General features: G+C 54.5%; 2 protein-coding genes across 4 annotated transcripts; one reads left to right on the top strand and one right to left on the bottom strand.

The window, feature by feature from the left end:
• Positions 1 to 63: 63 nt before the first annotated feature.
• On the top strand, positions 64 to 10,292 carry LOC113202355 (facilitated trehalose transporter Tret1-2 homolog). 3 transcript variants are annotated; one of them, XM_026416542.2, is made up of 9 exons: positions 64 to 450; positions 3,594 to 3,717; positions 5,172 to 5,307; positions 5,395 to 5,583; positions 5,759 to 5,857; positions 6,091 to 6,287; positions 6,400 to 6,609; positions 8,715 to 8,904; positions 8,991 to 10,292. In XM_026416542.2, the coding sequence occupies exons 1-9, from the start codon at positions 443 to 445 to the stop codon at positions 9,521 to 9,523; spliced, it is 1,686 nt and encodes a 561-aa protein (XP_026272327.1). In that variant the 5' UTR covers positions 64 to 442; the 3' UTR covers positions 9,524 to 10,292. The 3 variants fall into 3 exon arrangements, with proteins under 3 accessions (XP_026272327.1, XP_052119586.1, XP_052119587.1); XM_052263626.1 differs by lacking the exon at positions 64 to 450 and adding an exon at positions 714 to 754; XM_052263627.1 differs by lacking the exon at positions 64 to 450 and adding an exon at positions 714 to 754 and having other exon boundaries at positions 8,994 to 10,292.
• Positions 10,293 to 11,528: 1,236 nt separating this feature from the next.
• LOC113202354 (uncharacterized) lies at positions 11,529 to 16,769 on the bottom strand. The gene is made up of 5 exons (XM_026416541.2): positions 16,094 to 16,769; positions 15,816 to 16,017; positions 14,002 to 14,377; positions 12,695 to 13,915; positions 11,529 to 12,043 (listed from the first exon to the last, which is right to left on the bottom strand). The coding sequence occupies exons 1-5, from the start codon at positions 16,124 to 16,126 to the stop codon at positions 11,689 to 11,691; spliced, it is 2,187 nt and encodes a 728-aa protein (XP_026272326.2). The 5' UTR covers positions 16,127 to 16,769; the 3' UTR covers positions 11,529 to 11,688.
• Positions 16,770 to 19,174: the final 2,405 nt, after the last annotated feature.

A 19,174-nucleotide genomic window follows, 5' to 3' on the forward strand; every position in this document is an offset into this window, starting at 1 on the left:
CGGGGCGTCGCCGTGGCCTTGCGCCTCGGCCGCCGCGGCTCGGCTGGCTCGGCGGGGACCTGTGGGACTGGACGCCTGGGCGGCGAGTCGGCCGCCGCGAGCCGCAGTGAACAGACCGCGCGCTTCGAGACACGCCGCGAGCGCCACCGCCGTACCGGCCTACCGTGGCGAGCGCCGCTCAGAGAGCCCCGACCCCGACCGCCTCGGCGAGGTGACAGTTCGCAGGGCTCCGCGCTAACCATGGCTTCCGGGCGCCAAGGGCGGCGCGAGGTGCTGAGCGGCGAGCAGGAGCGGCGAGGGTAGGAGCAGGAGCGCCCGCCCCGGCGTGGGCGGCCCCGGCCCCCGCCCGCCCCACCCGCCCCCACCGCGCGAGAGACCGGGCCGGAGGCGGCGCCAGTGATCGCGACAGCTTCTCATAACGCGGCGCCAGCACTGCATCAGCATGGACGAGTGAGTACAGCAGTACAGCCGAGCCTCCCCGCCCGCCACGCCCGCCACGCGCCGATTGCTAAGGCGAGGCGTCCCGCCGAGAGCAGCCGGCTGTGATGAGCATGTGACTCTTTGCTGCTCATTAAAGCCCTGCATGATCGGACATGTATGCGCGCCAAGCCGTTATCTCGCGTTTACGATCTCGTCGTATTGCATATATAATTAGTCCATCAGACAAATAAGTCACGATCAATCATCAGCCTTAAGCCAGCGGTAATCATCGCTCCGAGGAGACAGCCATGAACGTTATTTTGAAGGACAAGTCGTAAGATTATCAAACATAATCCAAAATGACGTAATATACCGACATAAAAGCTTACTTTTATCTTTATGGGAGCTTCTCACTTTTGCTGTCAAAAACGGAGGTCGGGAGACCCCTTCACTGTAATCAGAAGTGTGTAACCGGCATGCACCTTTCAGTAGTGTACAACTGTATGGTGCACATTGTTGGGTTTTGGACCGGATATTTGAAAACATCAAAGTGTTTAAGTTAAACACTTTAAAGTGCCCAAAGTTTCATGGCCAAGTGTGAAGTTGAACACTTCTCAAGTGTTCAACTTTACTGTTACATTTTTTAGTATTATAAAACGTCCAGTTGGTCCAGTCAAATACTTCAAGCGAGACTTAAAGTGTGCAATAAAGTGTTGATCACTTGCTTATGATCGTCAGTTGCACACTTTATTTATCAGTTTATGAATTATCAAGGCACGTCCTGATTTGATCTGAATACTTGAAAGGTATTCAGGAAATAATTTGTACGTACATACTTGGTTCTTCAAGAATGGCCGCGTTGTCCCCATTCTTTACCTCCTGTGCACATGTAGCTTAACATGTTGGTGGACCCGGTAAAATATTCGCTTCATGCGACGGGTCGACCGGATCCACATCGTGGACCGTCGTGGACCCACAAGAAAGTTTCCTGGTAGTGCCATGGGTCCACCCTAGGGTTGTCATAACTCTCAGGGTAAAACTAGAACTTCCTTAAAAAAGACCCCTTCATGGGTAGCGGACAGTGAAAAAGTGCTACGCACGGGAAGTGTTAACTCGCGCTTACATGCAGAAATCCGCTAGAGTTCTGGTAAAACTGGTACTGTATTACGATTCTTTATTCAAAGTTAGAAAAACCTACGGGAAATGTCTACGGTGCGCTCCGCCCCATCAATTTGTCATCAGGTCCCCGACCATAATTTTGGAAAACGGTCCTCTCCGTAAGGGATGTACCGTAACTTCGCAAACTGTCTCACTAGTTCATTTCAGGAAGCTTTTTGGAGACAAGAAATGGGATACCTTCGAACTCACAACAATTGATCATTGTAGAGCAATATTGGTGCAAGTACTGTGTTACAAGGAGATGAGCTGTTTTTGAAATATTTTTTTTTCAGTTTTGAAGATTAGTACGCTACAAAATATCATCTTACAAGGGAAAAAGGGACCGGGGGGGGGGCAGTGTCTGTGAGGAGCTGCTACGTTGCTACCCTCTGACTGAACGTCAAACTACGACTGCGGAGGGGATCAAACTACGAGCGTCGTAAAGTGCATGTAAAATTTGTCGCAGTATTGCCCACCCGTCGGCTGAGCCAGGTTGAGCTGATTCTGAGCCGAGGATGACTTCGAAGAAAAAGACACCCACACGATCTCGATGACACATATTCTTTTTGAGAGCTCTGTCTCGTGGAGATGTGCTCATCGTAGGATGAATAGCATAATAACTCTCGACGCGTAGTGAAAATACCTACCTGTTGTCCACTTCAGAAAGACGTTCTCTCTGGTCCACTTCACTGATATGAGGTGATCAAAGGTTTTCGCTAATCACAGCTCAAGACAATGCCGGATTGCCAACGATGACTTTCTGGATTCTGTGCTAGTTTTTTCATCAGCTACTTATCCTAGAGTTGGACCTGAATCCCACGTTGACAGCTGACAGCTTCGCTGTCCCTGTGTGCCACGGGATCACCTGGTTCACGCTTCAATGAACAGGCTGTACACAGTTGTTGCCCAGCGCAAAGCACTTCAACATCACGTTTATTGATCTAGGATAGGGTGGTCCGTCACCGCCTTTCTTCCCGGTTATACTACACCAGATGCAGGCGAGCGGGTGGGCTTGCCTATCGTCGCTCACCAAGGCGCCTTACGGCGCCATGCGAATGTGAGATATGCCACCTCACCTCATCATCCGGTACAGTTTAACCTAGAAGAAAGAACGGCGCTGGCGGACAACTCAGTTCACACTTAATCCTAATGCATTGTATTGTGCATAAACATGCACAATTTTAAGCAGATGTAGTGTGTATATTGCTTTCACCTGACAAAACTGTCCATTACGAGGGGGCCACCACTTCGATTTAGGATGTACACAGGATTACGTGACTTCTGGGATTACACGTGAATTTCGAGGGATTACACATGCATTTTGTTGAATTTCTGGCTCTAAAACCACTAAATTCAGCCAACACGGTTAAAATTTGGTAAAGGATTACACGGAATACATAGGGATTACAATGGGATTACACGCCCATCTGTACACAGGATTACGTGAGTGGTGGCCCCCTCGGTCCATTATCCATTTTTGGATCCATGTTTTGCATACTCTGGGGTCTGCTTCAGCAACAGGCGATGGCATGACATCCGATACGCCTTTCCAGACCCGGCGTCTGTATCTGACTTCTCCCGCTTCATGCACCCCACTAAAGATCTCACGATGAACCGAGCGGAGCCGATCTCCCGCCGAAACCACAGACCGGGGGGGCACCTGTGTCGGGCGCCGTGATGGGAGCGGAAATAGATCTTGCACCCGCCAGCGTCCCTTGCTGGAGACCTGGTTATGGCCTGGTTTGCGGTGAGACTGAGACCCGGACCAGGCTGGACTACGGTTCGTATGACGAAGGGTCCCACCGACAGAGGACCGAAGTCGAACTATCCTTGACTTTCCAGCTGCTTGCCGAAACAGACTGATTCTGAAATCAATTATAGTCTGCAGTAGAGTGTCAAGTATCACGAATGTCAGGGCTCGATGGTTATCGACTGTCATCGAGGCCGCTTTACACTACCGACAGGTTCAGATCATACAACGTTTTAAGTTTTCGTATAATCGCTTTGCTCATCAGGTCAGGAGAAAAGGAAGTCTTCCTCGACATCCGCAGTGGACCACCGAGCCCTTCCTACGGCTCGCCCAAGCGGGACGTGGCCACGGGAGCGCCGTCCACTGACTTCAGCGCCAAGCTGCCGGAGGTGAGTAGTCGTGAGGCCCGCCTGCCTTAGGGGGCGGTCTATTTTAACGCATTGGCGACCGAAGTGGCGCTCGCCGCCCTTTCCCTCCGCTCGCGGCAGGCGCCTTTAGCCAGGTAGGAGTCGTCCTCTCGACACACAATACGGGCTATCGCGCGGCTTATCAGTTCGTCCCAGGGGACTGCGGTCAGTGGCGCGTGTGCGTAACTTACGGGAGAAATGGGAAAGGAAGAGGGGGTAAGGAAGAGCAGCTCGATAGTCCCCTTGGCACGTATTTGCGTGCGTGAGCGCCGTGCCCCGGCACTGGCAGTGTGCCCTCGCGGCCCAGTGCATGTGCACGTGAATGCAATTTTCACCTTCACTGTTCAGGCTGCCTCACCGACCCCTTACTTTACTTCAGCTAACTGCACCGCATTCACGAGTGTGGGCGCGTTGCCTACTCGCTAGGCAAAATACAGACCCCTCCCCCCAAAAGTATACGGGGTCTATGGGACACCCTGTAAACAACTAACAAAGCTAAATTCAAATTCGGGGGTCAGTTTCCGTTCACCGGCATTTCCCCCATATTTTTTCAAGTTTCGAGGTAGTCAGGCACACGCAAACGCCCAGGCGCCCCTCATCGCTCGCACAGGGAATTTGAAAGTAGGGCGGTGGGGGCGGGTAAAAGCGCAAACGACGGGCAGGGGAGAGAGAAGAGGGAGGCGAATGGAGGGGAGATTGCAAACAAGGCACGCACACACACACACGGCAGGAACAAGTCACCCGTGTGAGAGTGATTTTTTCTTTGAGGGGGGGGGGGGGTCAGCCCGCAGCATTCGCTTACTAATATCCTACAGCCGGCACCTTCCTTTTTGGCCGTAGAATACTAGGAAGCATAACCCAAATCCAAGCTGTCACGAACGAGCCCTGCGCTTCGCACGTTCACTAACGTCCGAAGCCATATCCGCCTTATGTTACGCAAGGCGTCATGAGGAGAGGAGAGGGGGAAATGGGCAGGGGGACTAAATCCTCCTGGGCCGACGAAACATTCGTACAAACGTGTGACACGCACTTGCCTACTCGAGCAGCTGGCGCTGGGCTGGGGGCTTGGCCGGCGGTGGCAGCGGTAGCCATCATGCGGATCTGCATGCTGTTGTCGGCAAAACTGGTTTTATACTCCAGCGGCGGACGAGGAAACTCTTGACTGTACATAACACATACACGCACACAGCGACTGAGTCACCGAACGTGCAAAGATATGCCTCATCGCAGACAAAGAGAAATGGCTCGGGACGCTGGAAAGCTACATTACCACTCTTCCATGAGAATGGCACCAACGGCCTAGTAGTAGTACTAACATCACATCGCTGGAAGTTCTTCTCCGAAAAAGTGGACAGCCAGCAAAATTACATGTTAGAAAGCCAAACGAGCTTCTCCCCTGGAAGCAGGGTACTCTAACGATGTGTTCGGCGGCGCAGGTGCTGGCGTGCTGCTCGGCCCTCTCCTTCCACTTCGCCCTGGGGCTGGTGCTGGCATACTCGGCGGTGCTGATCCCCCAGCTGGAGGCCCCCGATAGTGATCTGAAGATCACCAAGGACCAAGCGTCACTCGTCGGTGAGTTGGCACTCGTCTTGAGCGGCCAGCCGGCCCGGCCTGCCAGCGCAGCTCGCGGTGCACGTCCTGATGCGCCTGTGTCTGCAGCCAGCGTGGTGGCGCTGTCCGTGCCCGTGGGGTCGCTGGCCACGGCGCCCATCATGGAGGCGCTGGGCCGCCTGCGCACCGTGCAGCTCGCCACGCTGCCGTACATCCTGGGCTGCGCGCTCATCGCCCTGGCCAACGGCTTCCCCATGCTGCTCGCCGGCCGCTTCCTCACCGGCGTCGCCGCCGGAAGTAAGTATTGTGTACATAAAGTAAACCGGAAACGCGAGTGTGTGTGAATGTCGCTCACTTTGTAGGTGTGTGAATCACCAACCATTCACAAACTTAGGGGAGTCATAGTGTGGATTTTCCTTTGAAATGCACACACTACTTGTCACCGTATTCAGTGTATCTCTTTCTGCTGCAGCGTTCGGCACGAACCCAGCGATCGTCTACACGACGGAAGTGGCCCGGCCCGAGCTGCGGGGCTCCCTTATCTCCGTGGGGCCCTTCATGGTGTCCCTAGGTCAGTTCCACGTGCGGCCCTAATGCCTATTAGGCGCTCCCGAAATAGAGGCGACGGCCCGGCCCGGGGCCCGGCCCGGCAGGCCCGGCCTCAGCGGAGCGGAGAGCAAGCCGAGCTGAGCCGCCGAGCGCCTGGCGGATAGGCAAGCCATCCTGCGTGGCGGTGACGCGCGCAGGCCTGCTTTTGGGCCTGCCTGTCGGGCCGACTAACACCCCGGCTTGGCTCGTTCGCAGGCACGTTCGTGACGTACGTCGTGGGCGCGTACATGCCCTGGCGCACGCTGTCGTGGGCCTTCACCGCCGCGCCCGTCGCCACCGTGCTGCTCATGCTGCTGTGGACGCCCGAGAGCCCCCTGTGGTTGGCGTCCAAGGGCCGCAAGGACCAAGCCGTGCGCTCGATGCACTTCCTGGCGCGCCGAGACCCGGCCAAGGTACGCTCCGCTCACCAGTGCCGCTCCGCTCACCAGTGCCGCTCCGCGCCGCTCCGCCGTGGGGCGTCACCAGGCCGAGCCCCCTACCTTACCTGGCCCTGTGGTGTTGCAGCTGGCGAGTGCGGAGGTTGACGTGGACAAGCTGGTCCGCGGCGCGGAGGAGCGGCGGGCGGCGCAGCGCAGCGGCGTCGTCGCCTACCTGGCGACGCTCTTCTCGCAGCGCACCGGGCTGCGGCCGCTCCTCATCATCGCCGTGCTCTTCGCTCTGCAGCAGTTCGCCGGCATCTACGTGACGTTGTTCTTCGCCGTGAGCTTCTTCAAGGTTTGTACCGACAACGTTGGGTGAGTTGAGTTGTGTCGGCACCCGCCGGGGAGCGCCGTGGAGGCCGAGACGAGGTCCCTACTGGGTTGGGTACCCTGAGCGCAGTCCCGGTAGCAGCGCACCATAGCTGGCCCGGTGCAGATTAAGGTCCGGCTTTTGCCACAAATTGCCTATCGTTCTGGCCTTGGCAGCTTACGCCCGTTGATCAACCATGCCCCCAAAATCTTCGCCTAGCCTGGCGAGTTTTCGTAGGCAGTAAAATATTATAGATCACCAACAATAACGGTAATGACAAGATGCAAAAATGGTCAGGCGTATTATTTCTAAACGCAAAAGCGGGTCAAAACCATAACTACCAAATATTACATTGCACCTAAATTTTGAAGCATAACTTCTTTGAGCTGCTGCTACGAAACAGGGAATGACAACACAACCACCGCTTTTTAGGAATAATAGGAGCAGTTTAATATCTAGAAGGGTTCAAGTCCGAATTTCCTCGGAATTTCCCGTATGGTATGCGGTTATTTTAAATGGGGGGGGGTCAAGTAGCCCCGGTCTCCCTTACTGTCAGAATCGCTTTTGCTGTCCACTTGCACCCAGAACATGGTTACATTGAATTAACGGAGAATCCCTTTGATCAATGGAAATTTAACCAATGGAAAATATTATAGAATTTTTCCCCAACTTTAAGTGATTTTTCATTACCGTATGGGAATTTTTCCCTTGAATCAATGAAATTCCATTTAGTCGAGAGAAAAATCCTATCATATTGTCTTTCAATTGAATCAACGGGACAGTTCTCTACACTGTTATTTCAAAGGCGTCCCGTCAGAGTGCGACAAAGGTGTATGCTACAGAAACCAGTGCGACTTAAGTCGCAGTCTGGGCATACACCTTTGTCGCACTGCCACCATACACCTTTGTATGCATAAAATGCCGGACAGCCCCTAAGCCCCTGCGAAGCCCCCTGGGCAGGTGTTTGGCCTCCATACACCTTGTGTTGGGTAAAACAGTACACGGTTTGAGGGGGCTGTGAGCCGTGGGCTCCAGGCCCATGAAGTGCACTCCCAAGGTGTATGCAGGCCAAGCACCCGCTCAGGGGGCTTAGGGGTTGTCCGGCATTTTATGCATACAAAGGTGTATGGTGGCAGTGCGACAAAGGTGTATGCCCAGACTGCGACTTAAGTCGCACTGGTTTCTGTAGCCTACACCTTTGTCGCACTCTGACGGGACGCCTTTAAACAACAGTGTAGGTGTGGAACCCCGAGTACCGATGAGCGTTTGGGCATTCCCTCCCGGCTCGCCTTTCTCCCCATCCCTTGCCCGCAGCCCCCGGCCGCGCTCCGGGCGTGCCGCCGCCCCACACCACACGGCCGCTTGGCGGGTTGGCCTACCCAGCGTGTTTCAGGCGTTGTCATCGACGGAGCTGCACCGGACACCCTGCGTTCCCCACAGCACAACAAAAATATGCCTCGGCGCTGAGCGAACGTACGACTAGGCGAGATGGGGGGGGGGGGAGGTGGCATGGTGAGGGGGATCATCGCCTTGCTGCTGCCTCAAGTCCCCACTGCTGAGAATGGTCAGGGCTCTTTTCTTCCCGGTCGCTCCCGATATCCAGCCATATCGCCCCAGAAGCGCGACCTTGACCGGCCTCGCGCCTCGCCTCGCCCCGCGTGCTGCCGGTGCCAGTCGGGGGCGTCGCAACCCGCCCTCGAGCCCGCCGCGCCGCACGGCGAGGGGAGGCATATCAGGCGATGGGCGGGAAGCATAGTCTAGTGGAGGAGAATAATTGTCTTGCGTACCATGCACACTGCACACGATGGCGAGTAGCGCCGCGTTAGGAGTCATTCGGAAACTACGTTCCCCATTCGCCCATGCGAACACGCCAAGTTCAATCAAGTCCAGCCTGTGCAAAGCTCTAGTCTGGTAGCGCGCCTGATAGGTAGGCAGCACCTTGTCTGCAGTGCACGCGTGTACTGCGGGCTGGCCTACCCTGAATATCGCAGGCGTCGAGCGTCGAACTCCCGAAATTAACCTAACGAATCCGAGAGAGACGGACGTATGTACTTTCTGGCCGATCCCTCATATACTTGAACCTGTGACAGGACGTGCGCTCCGCCCTGGACGCCAACACGGCCAGCATGCTGGTGGGCACGATCCGCGTGGCCTGCTCCATCCAGGCCACCTTCATGATGCGGCGCTTCGGCCGGCGCCCGCTGCTCATGCTCAGCGCGGCGCTCTGCTGCGCGTCCATGGCCGTGTCGGGCTACTTCGCCAGGATCATCACGACCTCGGGTGAGTGCGCCGCGCATGGCGCCGCGTCAGCACGGCCAGGTCCAGTATGCCTAACCCCGACCAAGTTATTCACACATTCGCAACAGCAGGCGACTGGCAGCCGCTGCCTGGGAACGAGACGACCCCGGCGGGTGACGTCGTGGAGCTGGGCGCCGAGGTGCCGGCCTGGATGCGGTGGGTGCCCGTCGTCGCCATCCTGGTGTACGTGTACAGCGGCATGCTCGGGCTGCTCACCATCCCCTGGACCATGACGGCCGAGCTGTTCGCGCCGCGGGTGCGCAGCCTGGGCCAGGGCATGAGCGTGGCGCTCGCCAACGTCTTCATGTTCGGCGCCGTGCAGAGCTACAAGGACCTGGTCACGCTGCTGGGCGGCGTCTGGGCCGTGCACTGGTTCTACGCGGCCGTGTCGCTGGCGGCCGTGCTCTTCACCTACCTGTTCGTGCCCGAGACGCACCGCCGCACGCTCGCCGAGATCGAGGAGTACTTCGACACCTCGCTGCTGTACCCCGCGTACCAGCGGCGGCGGCGGCGGCAGCAGCGCGACGAGCTCGTGGTCAACCGAGCAGACGACGTGCACAGCAACGGCGTCAACGGCAACGAGGCACTCCTCGGCAAATGACATTGCGGACAATCTGCTCGTACATCTTCTGAAGTTGAATTCGTGAGTTGGAGTATGTAGCTGACTTTTAGCACTAAGGAGGCAATGACTGCAGCCACGTGAGGATGGGGGTGGGGTGCATTGGGGGAAGTGTTATTGGGATTCTCAAAGTTGTCATGTAGTTATTCAACCCCATCGATTGATTACATCTCCATATCAGCGATGTCGACTTATTTTCAACGTTCCGGGTTGTAGCTGATAATTCTCAAGAACGATTTGCAGCACGTTATAAATGATAATTAAGCTGTGATATAATGTACATAATTGTCGCATTTCGAACTGCCATATTCTTTGTGCCATTTTGTGTGTCTATGACCCTTCAGTTGACTATTTCACTCGCGGTGATCTTGGGTGACTTTCAATAGGTCCCACACGTGCTCTTCATAATCCAACAATGACTAGGAGATTTCAGAATATACTGGGTGGCCCATCCTTTATTTTGCTTATACCGTAACGGATGCAGGCGTGTGGGCGGCTTGCATACTCGCTCGGGGCCATAAGGCGCCGGTAGGCAAGCCCGCCCGCACGCCTGCATGTGGTACAGTATAAGCAAAATAAAGGAAGGGGTCTGTGGACCACCCTCTATGACCATGACGCCTTTCCGTTGTTCAGTCGTCAGAGAGCTCCTCTTTTGCGTCGACAATTAGGAAACAATATAATGGCCGAATCCACGAGTGGAATAGTCAATTTAAATTATTGTATAACGTATAAAAAAATTCTCCTATTTTTACTTGCAGCGTCTTTCTCTTATTATTTCTCAACTTTTGATTCCCCCTTGTTCCCCACGTTAAACTTGTGGAAGATGCGCTCGCTCTGTGGTACAAGATGGAAGGCGGTGACACGCGTCACTCGGTGGGAGGGTTCATTATTGAAAATGTCTGTATTGCACCGAACAATGGGGGCCGGAGGAAGGTCCTGAGCCCGCAAAGGTCCGGACCCGACCAGGCCCGACATTCGACACGTCCACGGTAAATCGCTCTGCAGTAGTTTGGAGGTAAATTAAGCAAAGTTTCAAGAATGCATCCTCATTTGGACGTAGATTAACGCACGTGTCTGACGTCCACACTGTATGGACGTATTTGAAAACCGTATAAAGCTGGTGAAAAATCGGTTCACAAAACGTTTTGTAATTTATCTTCTCTGAAGACTGGCCGTTGTTTTCATTAATATATCAAAAAAAATGTTTCTGATTTGTGCACAGGAATTAAGTCCAAAAAAAATGGTGTGATGAATATTACTCCAATCCATGATTTAACGAGTAAGATACCCAGAGAAGTTGACAACCCGCTTGTAGATGATAAGCGGAAATTTTCCTGTTTCCTCACTTCCTCTCAGGGGTGCGTGCCCGTGGCCTGTTGGTCCCCGTCATGGCGGATATGATGGAGACGGAAGTGATATAGAGCAGGCCTGCTTTTGCCACATTTACCAATATTTCCACGGACAGCGACGCGAGTTCCTGAAGAGGGTTTTGTTGCGGATATGAGGTAGGAGGGCAAATATTTTCCCGTTAAAGTAATTAATGTGGCTATATCCCCCCTTCTTACTATCTCCAATAGTCCGACCGACCGTAGGTGAGTGAGAGAGAGCGAGAGAGAGACTTCAGACCGCGCCGCACCGGGTCGCCGGAGCTCCTGAGCGCAACGGTAGCTCAATAGACTGAGGTGGTGTAGGCCAGGCAGACCAGGCGGTCGCGGGCTCGACTCTCGCTCAATCCGTTTTGACTTCTCGCTGCACCAATGGGTGTGAGTGAGACAACTCGCTCTATTCACTCGTGCGGCGGCAGGTGGCCGCAAGCGAATGGCTTTCATTCAAGCAGTTGACGGATTTCGCGCCAAAGTGACTGAGACGGAGCTTTGGATCCGAGATGCACACGACCGCTCGAAAGCGTGTAAGGTGTGTTGCATAGCCTACCTCGCCTGAGGCTCGGCGGCGCTGTGAGTTTGAGGGGCCTGATATAGCTGGGTAATGAATACTACTCCAATCCATGATTATTCGCTTTTTGACTGACTCACAGGACTTTGACGTCCACAGTGAGGTCCTAACAGACACATGCGTTAATTATTACCTCCAAACCATTTGATGTGATGTGGACGTGTCGGTCCTCTTCACCCCCTCAGTAGTTCTAGTTAGGCTGGGGGGCGGGCGGGGGCGGGGTGCCTGCAGTGGCAGAGCGGGCGCAGGGCGGTGGAGTTGACGCACCAGCTGGTCTGGCCGTACGCGTTGAGGCGGCTCACGGAGCCCTCCAGCCACATGCCGTCCGTCCCAGAGTTGTAGCCCACCGTGGCGGAGAAGAGCGCGGCGCCGGGCTCGGTGCGCAGCGTGAGCTGGTACTCCGTGGTGGCGTTGTGCTTGGCGCGCACGAAGGTGGTGATGGGCGGGCCGCGGCGCGCCTCCAGCAGCGCGGCCAGCGCGAGCCGCCAGCACTGCGGGGCCAGCAGCGCGTTCACCTGGCCCACCACGAAGTTGGCCGCGCGCCGCACGCTGCGAAACAACATGATCAGGAACATCAGAGAGGCGCAAATCCAGCACAAAACAGGCATCAGAAAAGAGGGTTGCCCAGAAACAACCTTCGCAGTAGATTTAGTGTAACGCATGAGGGGAGGGGCCCCCGTCGGAGGAGGCAACCCGACATGTCCACGTTAAATACGTCCACGAGCCATTTTCACCAGCCGCACACGGCTCGTAAGTACATCCACACTGTGGACGTAACAATCGCAGGCGTTGATTTACGTCCAAATCATTGGACGTATTTTTGCAAAACGCTTCATTTACGTCCAAACTGTTGTGGACGTATTTACCGTATGGACATGTTGGGTTGCCCCCTGCGTGCGGTAACAGTGGCGCCAAGACGATTTTCGCGAGGTGCAGCAAGCCGGAGGCACAACACCCGGTTATTCCACCCACACCCGGTTATTTCACCAGCCGCACACGGCTCGTAAGTACATCCACACTGCGGACGCAACAATCGCAGGCGTTAATTTACGTCCAAATCATTGGACGTATTTTTGCAAAACCCTTCATTTACGTCCAAACTGTTGTGGACGTATTTACCGTATGGACATGTTGGGTTGCCCCCTGCATGCGGTAAAGTATGCCTACGAAAGTGGGCGTCGTCCGTCGTGCTAGACCTACTCGGGGTCGTTGGTGTCGGCCGCTGTGAGGTGCTGGCAGGCGCAGTAGTTGTTGGGGATCCCCGCATGGTCGCACGTCCTCGTGACAGGGATCGGCGTGAAGAGGCTGATGCCTCGGGGTGGCTGGCCCGCCCGGAAAGCGGCCGCCACGCTGTGCTCGTCCGCGCGCACCCGCTCGTCCTCCAGCGAGCTCAGGTCCATGAAGTTACGGAACGTGCGATGCAGGTCGAACACGGTGACCAGGCGATGCCGGTTGCACTCGAGGTTGTGCATGGCCAGCGGGTACCGGCGTCGCACCCACTCTGGCAGCACCACGTACATGGCGGGCAGCATGTTCTCCATGTGGCCCTGGAAGGTGCTGAGGATCTCTCCGAAGCGCAGCCCGTGGTCGCTCATGAAGACCAGCGCCGTGCTGTTGAGCAGCCCCGTGGCCTCCAGGTCGAGCAGGAAGCGCTCGTAGAAGGCGTCCGCCTCGTCCGGCTGGTTGAGCATGTCGTGAGACAGCGACGTGCCCCAGACCAGCCCGAAGAACTTGCGGCGCTGCACCGCCATCGCGCGAGCGAACTTGAGCCCGTAGTCGAACAGGACCTCGATCTGGTGGCGCTGGCCGATGCAGTAGCACGCGTTGAAACCCCCGCCGCGACCCAGGTTCTTCTCGCCCAGGTACAGCAAGGGCCGCGGGTCGTAGTCGGTGGGCTGGTTGGCGAAGCCGCGCTTGAGGTAGTGGAACAGGCCCATCCACGCCGTGTCCTCGGCGAACATGTTGACGTAGCCCTCGCGGTTGAACTGCTCCCACACCCAGGGGCAGGCGTCGAAGTGCGACGTGTCGTTGGGCCAGCAGGAGGCGCGCAGCTCGGGGATGTTCTTCCCGGAGAGCAGCGGCACCAGGTTGGGGAAGGTGTTGTCCTCCACCTTGTTGTAGCCGCGCATGCCGCGCGCGCCCAGCCGGCCCTCCAGCACGCCCACCGTGCGCTGCATCTTGCGCAGCAGGTTGAGGCGCGAGACCGAGTCGATGCCCAGGATGAGCACGCTCAGCGCGTCCTCGGACGCGTGTTCGCGCGGCGTCACGCCGCCGGGGTGGCCGCGGGGCCGCTTCACCGGGACGAACGCGTGGTAGTCCACGTACACGGGCTTCTTGGCCGTGCTGGACGTGCACGTCACTCGCACGAACTCGTGCGGCACAACAACGGCGCTCTCAAACGGGACGCAGTCCTTGGCAAACCTGAGCACCAAATTTGACACGTTCACATCGCATCGAGTTAAAATACGCGAATGCCGCCCCGGCCCGGGGGCCCCGCCCCGCCCTACCGTATGTCGTTGCCGTGGGGCACGCCGTCGTGCAGCGGGCCGTGGAGGCCGGGGTCGCTCTGCCAGTGCGGCCCCTTGAAGCGCCACATGGCGGTGTAGCAGCAGGAGACGGCGCTGGCGTTGTAGGCGGCGACGAGCCTCGGCTCCATCATGAGGTGGGTGTCGTTGGAGCGCACGAGGGGCGGCGGCTCGGCGCACGTCACCGTGGGGTAGTCGCTGATCATGCTCTCGAGCTCAGTGCTCACCGGCTCCTGGGCGGGGATCGTGCAGCCCGGGGTGTCGAGCAGCCACGGCGAGCCGGCCGCCGGCCGGGTGCACGTCGGGAACCGAGGCACCGAGGTCTCGGGGGCCGTTTCCCAGCCCAGCGCGTGCAAGACTACGGACGGTGATAGTCAGTACAACGTCTTCCATTCCATGACTCTTCTTGATGTAATTTGGACCGTGATTTGACATTTTTAGTCAGAGCGGTACCACGATGACATCAAGAAGAGCCATGATAGACGTCAAAATAAGGGACCAATTTGACGTCATACTGACAGTCAGTGCTCAAATTCCTCCTTGGGGAGAGCTTGATTAAAAGTTAGTGCCTCTGTGAAAGCACGAATGTCATGAACACACCAAGAAGGGTGTTGATTCCTACCTTTGTTTTTCCAGTTACACAAAGTTTCAAAAATAGTCTACACTCAATGATGTTTTTGGACGTAAATTAAAGCGCATGAGCTGTGTAATGAAAGTACTCCAATCGGTGATCATCCATCTATTAGTAATCTCATGCAACAAGACTTTGAGAAAATCCAGAGATAATTTTCAAAATTCTGTTTCCAACGCGTTGTTTAGGAATGTTTTCCCCGCTGTCTAGAGAATTTATCGAGTTCCATAAATCTCACGGTATTGTTTATATGGTTGTAAGGCGTATTTTAGTAAAGGACACAAGGTTTTATGGATCGATTTTTGACAGTCTCACAGGACTTCGAAGCACGTCTACAAATGCGAATGTAACAGACACATCAGGGGCGCCGACACGTCGACTTTTCATTATCCGAAATTTGGGTATTATAAGTCAATGACACTCAATTGCCCACAAATTAATCAGATCTTTGAAAAAAAAAAAAAACAACTCCTACATTCCAATTTACACGTTTTATAATGGGTGGAATACTGGAGAGTTATGTTTCTGTACAAAAGTAAAGCGAGCAAGAACATTTTTTTTACTCCATATTTGAATTTTAGATCAGCTGATGAGAGAAGTACTAGGTCGATTTGGTATATCAATGCAAAGCAACGATAATGATAGAAGTACTTGTAGCTTTTGTAGTATGCTACATTGGAGTTAGTCCACTGTAAGCTGAAGCAACAGAACAACCATAGGGGTTGTGACCGAAGCGAGCGAGAAGCCTGATCCAAACCGTTATATTTTACACCTCAGGATCGATTTAAAGAGGGTTTTTAATCTAATTTTTACCCTTTCCTTTTAATATTTTATTGTCTGTCGATGCCCCCCCCCCCTCCGGTGTCGCTGCCTCTGAGACACATGCATTAATGTACGCCCAAATCATTCGGGCTAAATTTCTGGACGTGTTACCAAAGGGCGAAATTCATGTGGACGGGTGGCGTGTGGGTCGCGACCGTCTTAGTGCGGCGTGACCGCACGGGGTCATCATGTTTTCTCCTTCCGTGCGACAGGGCTGTGCTGACATTTTAAGACGGTCGACACATTTTTGGGGGTGTCTGCCGCTGCTGCCGCGCGTGGCGGAGCGTGGCGGAGCGTGGCGGAGCGTGGCGGAGCGTGGCGGAGCGTGGCACTGCTCCTTTACCGTATCTATGGGACGGCAGGTCATTCTCCAGCAGGCGAGTCTGCGCGAGGACCTCGGCGAGGACGTACAGCCCGTAGAGCAGGCAGAGGCCGAGCAGGAGGCTGATCAATTGCCGCGGACGCACGCCGCGCACGCACGCCGCCAGGCCGCGCGCCCACCGCAGCGGCGACAGCGGCGCCCGGCAGAAGGGGGATGAGGATTTCTGCACCGAGAGAAGAGAGGGAGTGGATCACCCGAGGACACTCGACTCATCTCCGAGAAGCACGCCATCGACTTACCCCGTTTTCCGCCAACAGCGGCCCAGCGTCCATTTGTCGCGGCCTACTGACACCTACAGGTGGGCGAGCAGGTCGAGCTCGCGAGCACTCACGAGTGAGCCTAACTTTGCTCTGATCACCATTTTTGTTCGACTCCCCGCCGGTGGCGTGACGTGTCAGTGGTCGTGGCCGCTAGAGCCCCGTGGCACCCCGCCGCAACAATGTGGACGCCGACGTAGTCCTCCTCGCCGCGGGCAGAGCGGGCAGAGCCGGGCAAGCGACGCCTTGCAGCCCAGCTCCTGTGTGCGACGCGCAAGGGCCTCGCCGTGTGTGCCACACTGTGTGGTTGGCTGGCAGCTCGACCGGCAGTCGCGCCAAGGACTCACTGACGTTGTGCTTGCGCGGGCCACGACTGTGGCCGGGCGCGGCGACCGGCGGGCTGGTCCAGGACACCGCCGGCCCACGTGTGTGTGTGTGTGTGTGTGACTGTGACTGTGTGATTGTGACTGTGTGAGCGCGCGTGCGTGTCACGATAGCGACTGGGATTGGCAATGATTTATCGCCTACACGGCACCTCTACTCATCCCTTTCATCCCTTCCCTTAGGGTTGTTCACGATAACCTATTGTGTAACGACCCCAGTGCGCAGCCTGGCCTAAGTTGAGCCGTGTCGACGCTGACCCCCCCCCTCCCCCCTGCAAAAAAACATAATCTGATTTTTTATTTGTTATTGTCTGATTGAGTCCTTATTTGTACCGTATCGACGTTACAACAATTATCGAATAACGTAAGGGATCATAGATAAAGTACGTCTGTCATTCGCATTGACGAACCTGCCAAGTTAAGCCTGTGAGTGTTCTCATAGTGCCTGATAGGTAGGCAACATTCTGCCTGGAGAGCATGCGTGTACTGCGGGTTGGCCGACCCTGAGTCTCGCAGGCGCCAAACTCCCGCAATTCGCCGAACAAATATGAGCAAAAGCGGACGTACTCTCTGGAAGATCTCTACCGCGTTACATTTTGGCCTCGTTTTGTGATACGATAACTCGTTAAGGTCACGTAACGCGATTCTTTTTTATTTGTTAACAACCCTGCCACACTCCCCACTACAACTTTCTTTTGAGTGACAAGCACAAATGCATGAAGACACGTGGAGAGGCGGTGTTTGGCGCGCACGTTTCGTAGGGCCGTCGTGACCCGACGGTAGCCCAGACTGGGCTGGGCTCGAGTCGTGAATTCCTTTTATCACTTAATGTTTCCAAGCTGCACAATAAACCCCGACCCTGCAAGCTTTGGAAATCGGTATTCGTTTTGTGTAGTAGAGAATACGTACCCAACAAACCGTTATATCAGGTCAAATTTAAGTCAAAAATTAGGCATGTAAAGGGCTATTGGCTATTTTGACGTCAATGTGACATGTTTGACACTTTCGTGACTTTTTTCTGATTGTTGGGTATGTGAAACCGTACATGATGGCCTTTATGCGGTGCTACGCTGGCTCCTGTAACACAATTAAATTTTTCACAAGTTTTACCGCACTCCTCTTTTTTTAAATAAAAAATAAAATAAATCGGAGGTAGAGGAAAAGACGCTGGTGTGCTTTGGTCCTGGTCCACGCTAGCTGCCCAAGCAGTGGCCCGGCCCGGCCGGCAGCCCCCTGCCCCCCCCCCCCCCCTCACAGGAGGAAGGTGATAAGCTGCCACGAACGGCCTTCCCCCCGCCCCCGACTCCATCCAGCCTCCATCACAACATCAGGCTCTAGCAATAAAAGCGCCTACATGCTGCACTCCGAGACCAGCAGGAGAAAACGTATTGCAACCGCAGACAAACTTATTGAGTTTTATCTGTAATGCTGGAAAAATGGTTGGATTGTTGGTATATATAAAAAGTTAGTACATCAAGTGCGGGGCGACTGCAAGGTACAGCAAGGTGGTCAGACATTACTATACAGATGTTTTAGTTTTCGCTTACCTTCATCTCTACTCCCGGTGAGAAATAGAAACGTGGATGCAACGTTGAAATATCGATATGATGATTTGGATTTTTGGGACAAAATGACGTTTATTCGACGATTTCGGCGTCGAATCGACGTTGAAGAAAATTCACTTCTGACTGGGACTTCCCTATAGTGTATTTCGACAAACGGAGGAAGAAGAAGAGCGGGTAGAACATAAAGGTTCCTGATTGGCCGAGCGCTTACCCCCACTACCGGCGTGACGTAGAGGCGGAAAGCTCTCGACCAATCGGTAAAGCGCGCGGTAACGTTTATGTTCTACCCGCTCTTTTTCTTCCCCCGTTAGTTGAAATACACTATTGGAAGCGGCGAACGAAATTTAAAGACATTCCGTACAAAGAGTTTCACACACTAGGTAAGTTTTTCCGGAGCAAACAATTTATCAATTTTACTTCTGGTGACCTTTCATAACTTATGCACTTTTTAAGTATTTAATGTGGGTTAAGAGACCTGAAAATTACCGATTAGAGATTATTATTTAAATAAAGTGTTGTTCCTTTTTGGGTACTTATCGCTGAGCGAAGCTCAGTCCAAGTTGCTGAGGGGTCAGGCGTTGTGTCGGTCGTGAGTCTGTCTGTCTGTCCGTGTCTGCGTTCCTCTTTTTCTCGAAAACGGCTGTACCGATGACGGAATGCGAGTGTGCCTAAACATCTATAATTTAAGGGAAGCCCAGTCTCCCCTTTTCGTTCGCTACGGACTAATTTGAAATATTTGGTTTTTTTTTCCCTGGAGGGAGTTTCAGATGTTGTTGTTTCGGTGGTGGCTACCCTGAGTGGAAAAGAGCGCGAAAACGCAAATGGCTCCTTGCGCCCACTTCGAGACTTTCTGATTTTCTCACACGTGATCATAATGTCAGATGGTCAAACCGAGTGTGAAATTTTTAGTTTTAGAGTTGCGGAACTCGACTTACAAAGTTTCGCCGGTGTCCGGTGAGAATGAACGAAAGTGATATTTTGAATGGTTTACGTAATTACGTACGTAAGTTGGAGGGGAGGAGGGGGTTCGGGTTCGGGAGAAATGTGGAAAGGTAACCATTGTTTCGGGGTCATCTTGACAAAAGAAAACGAAAATGTTTTATGCTCCAAGACGA

This window comes from Frankliniella occidentalis, unplaced genomic scaffold, assembly GCF_000697945.3.
Source record: "Frankliniella occidentalis isolate FOCC.00 unplaced genomic scaffold, Focc_3.1 Scaffold13, whole genome shotgun sequence".
NCBI classification, from domain to species: domain Eukaryota; kingdom Metazoa; phylum Arthropoda; class Insecta; order Thysanoptera; family Thripidae; genus Frankliniella; species Frankliniella occidentalis.

Bases quoted from the DNA above. Each gene is read 5' to 3' on its own strand.
- LOC113202355 (XM_052263626.1), top strand. From the start codon at position 729: ATGAACGTTATTTTGAAGGACAAGTC. The intron at 5,308-5,394 runs GTGAGTTGGCAC...CTGTGTCTGCAG, and splicing joins GGACCAAGCGTCACTCGTCG to CCAGCGTGGTGGCGCTGTCC. The intron at 5,584-5,758 runs GTAAGTATTGTG...TTTCTGCTGCAG, and splicing joins CACCGGCGTCGCCGCCGGAA to CGTTCGGCACGAACCCAGCG.
- LOC113202354 (XM_026416541.2), bottom strand. From the start codon at position 16,126: ATGGACGCTGGGCCGCTGTTGGCGGAAAACGGG. The intron at 14,378-15,815 runs GTAAAGGAGCAG...CACCGTCCGTAG, and splicing joins CCTGCCGTCCCATAGATACG to TCTTGCACGCGCTGGGCTGG. The intron at 13,916-14,001 runs GTAGGGCGGGGC...TTTGGTGCTCAG, and splicing joins CCCCACGGCAACGACATACG to GTTTGCCAAGGACTGCGTCC.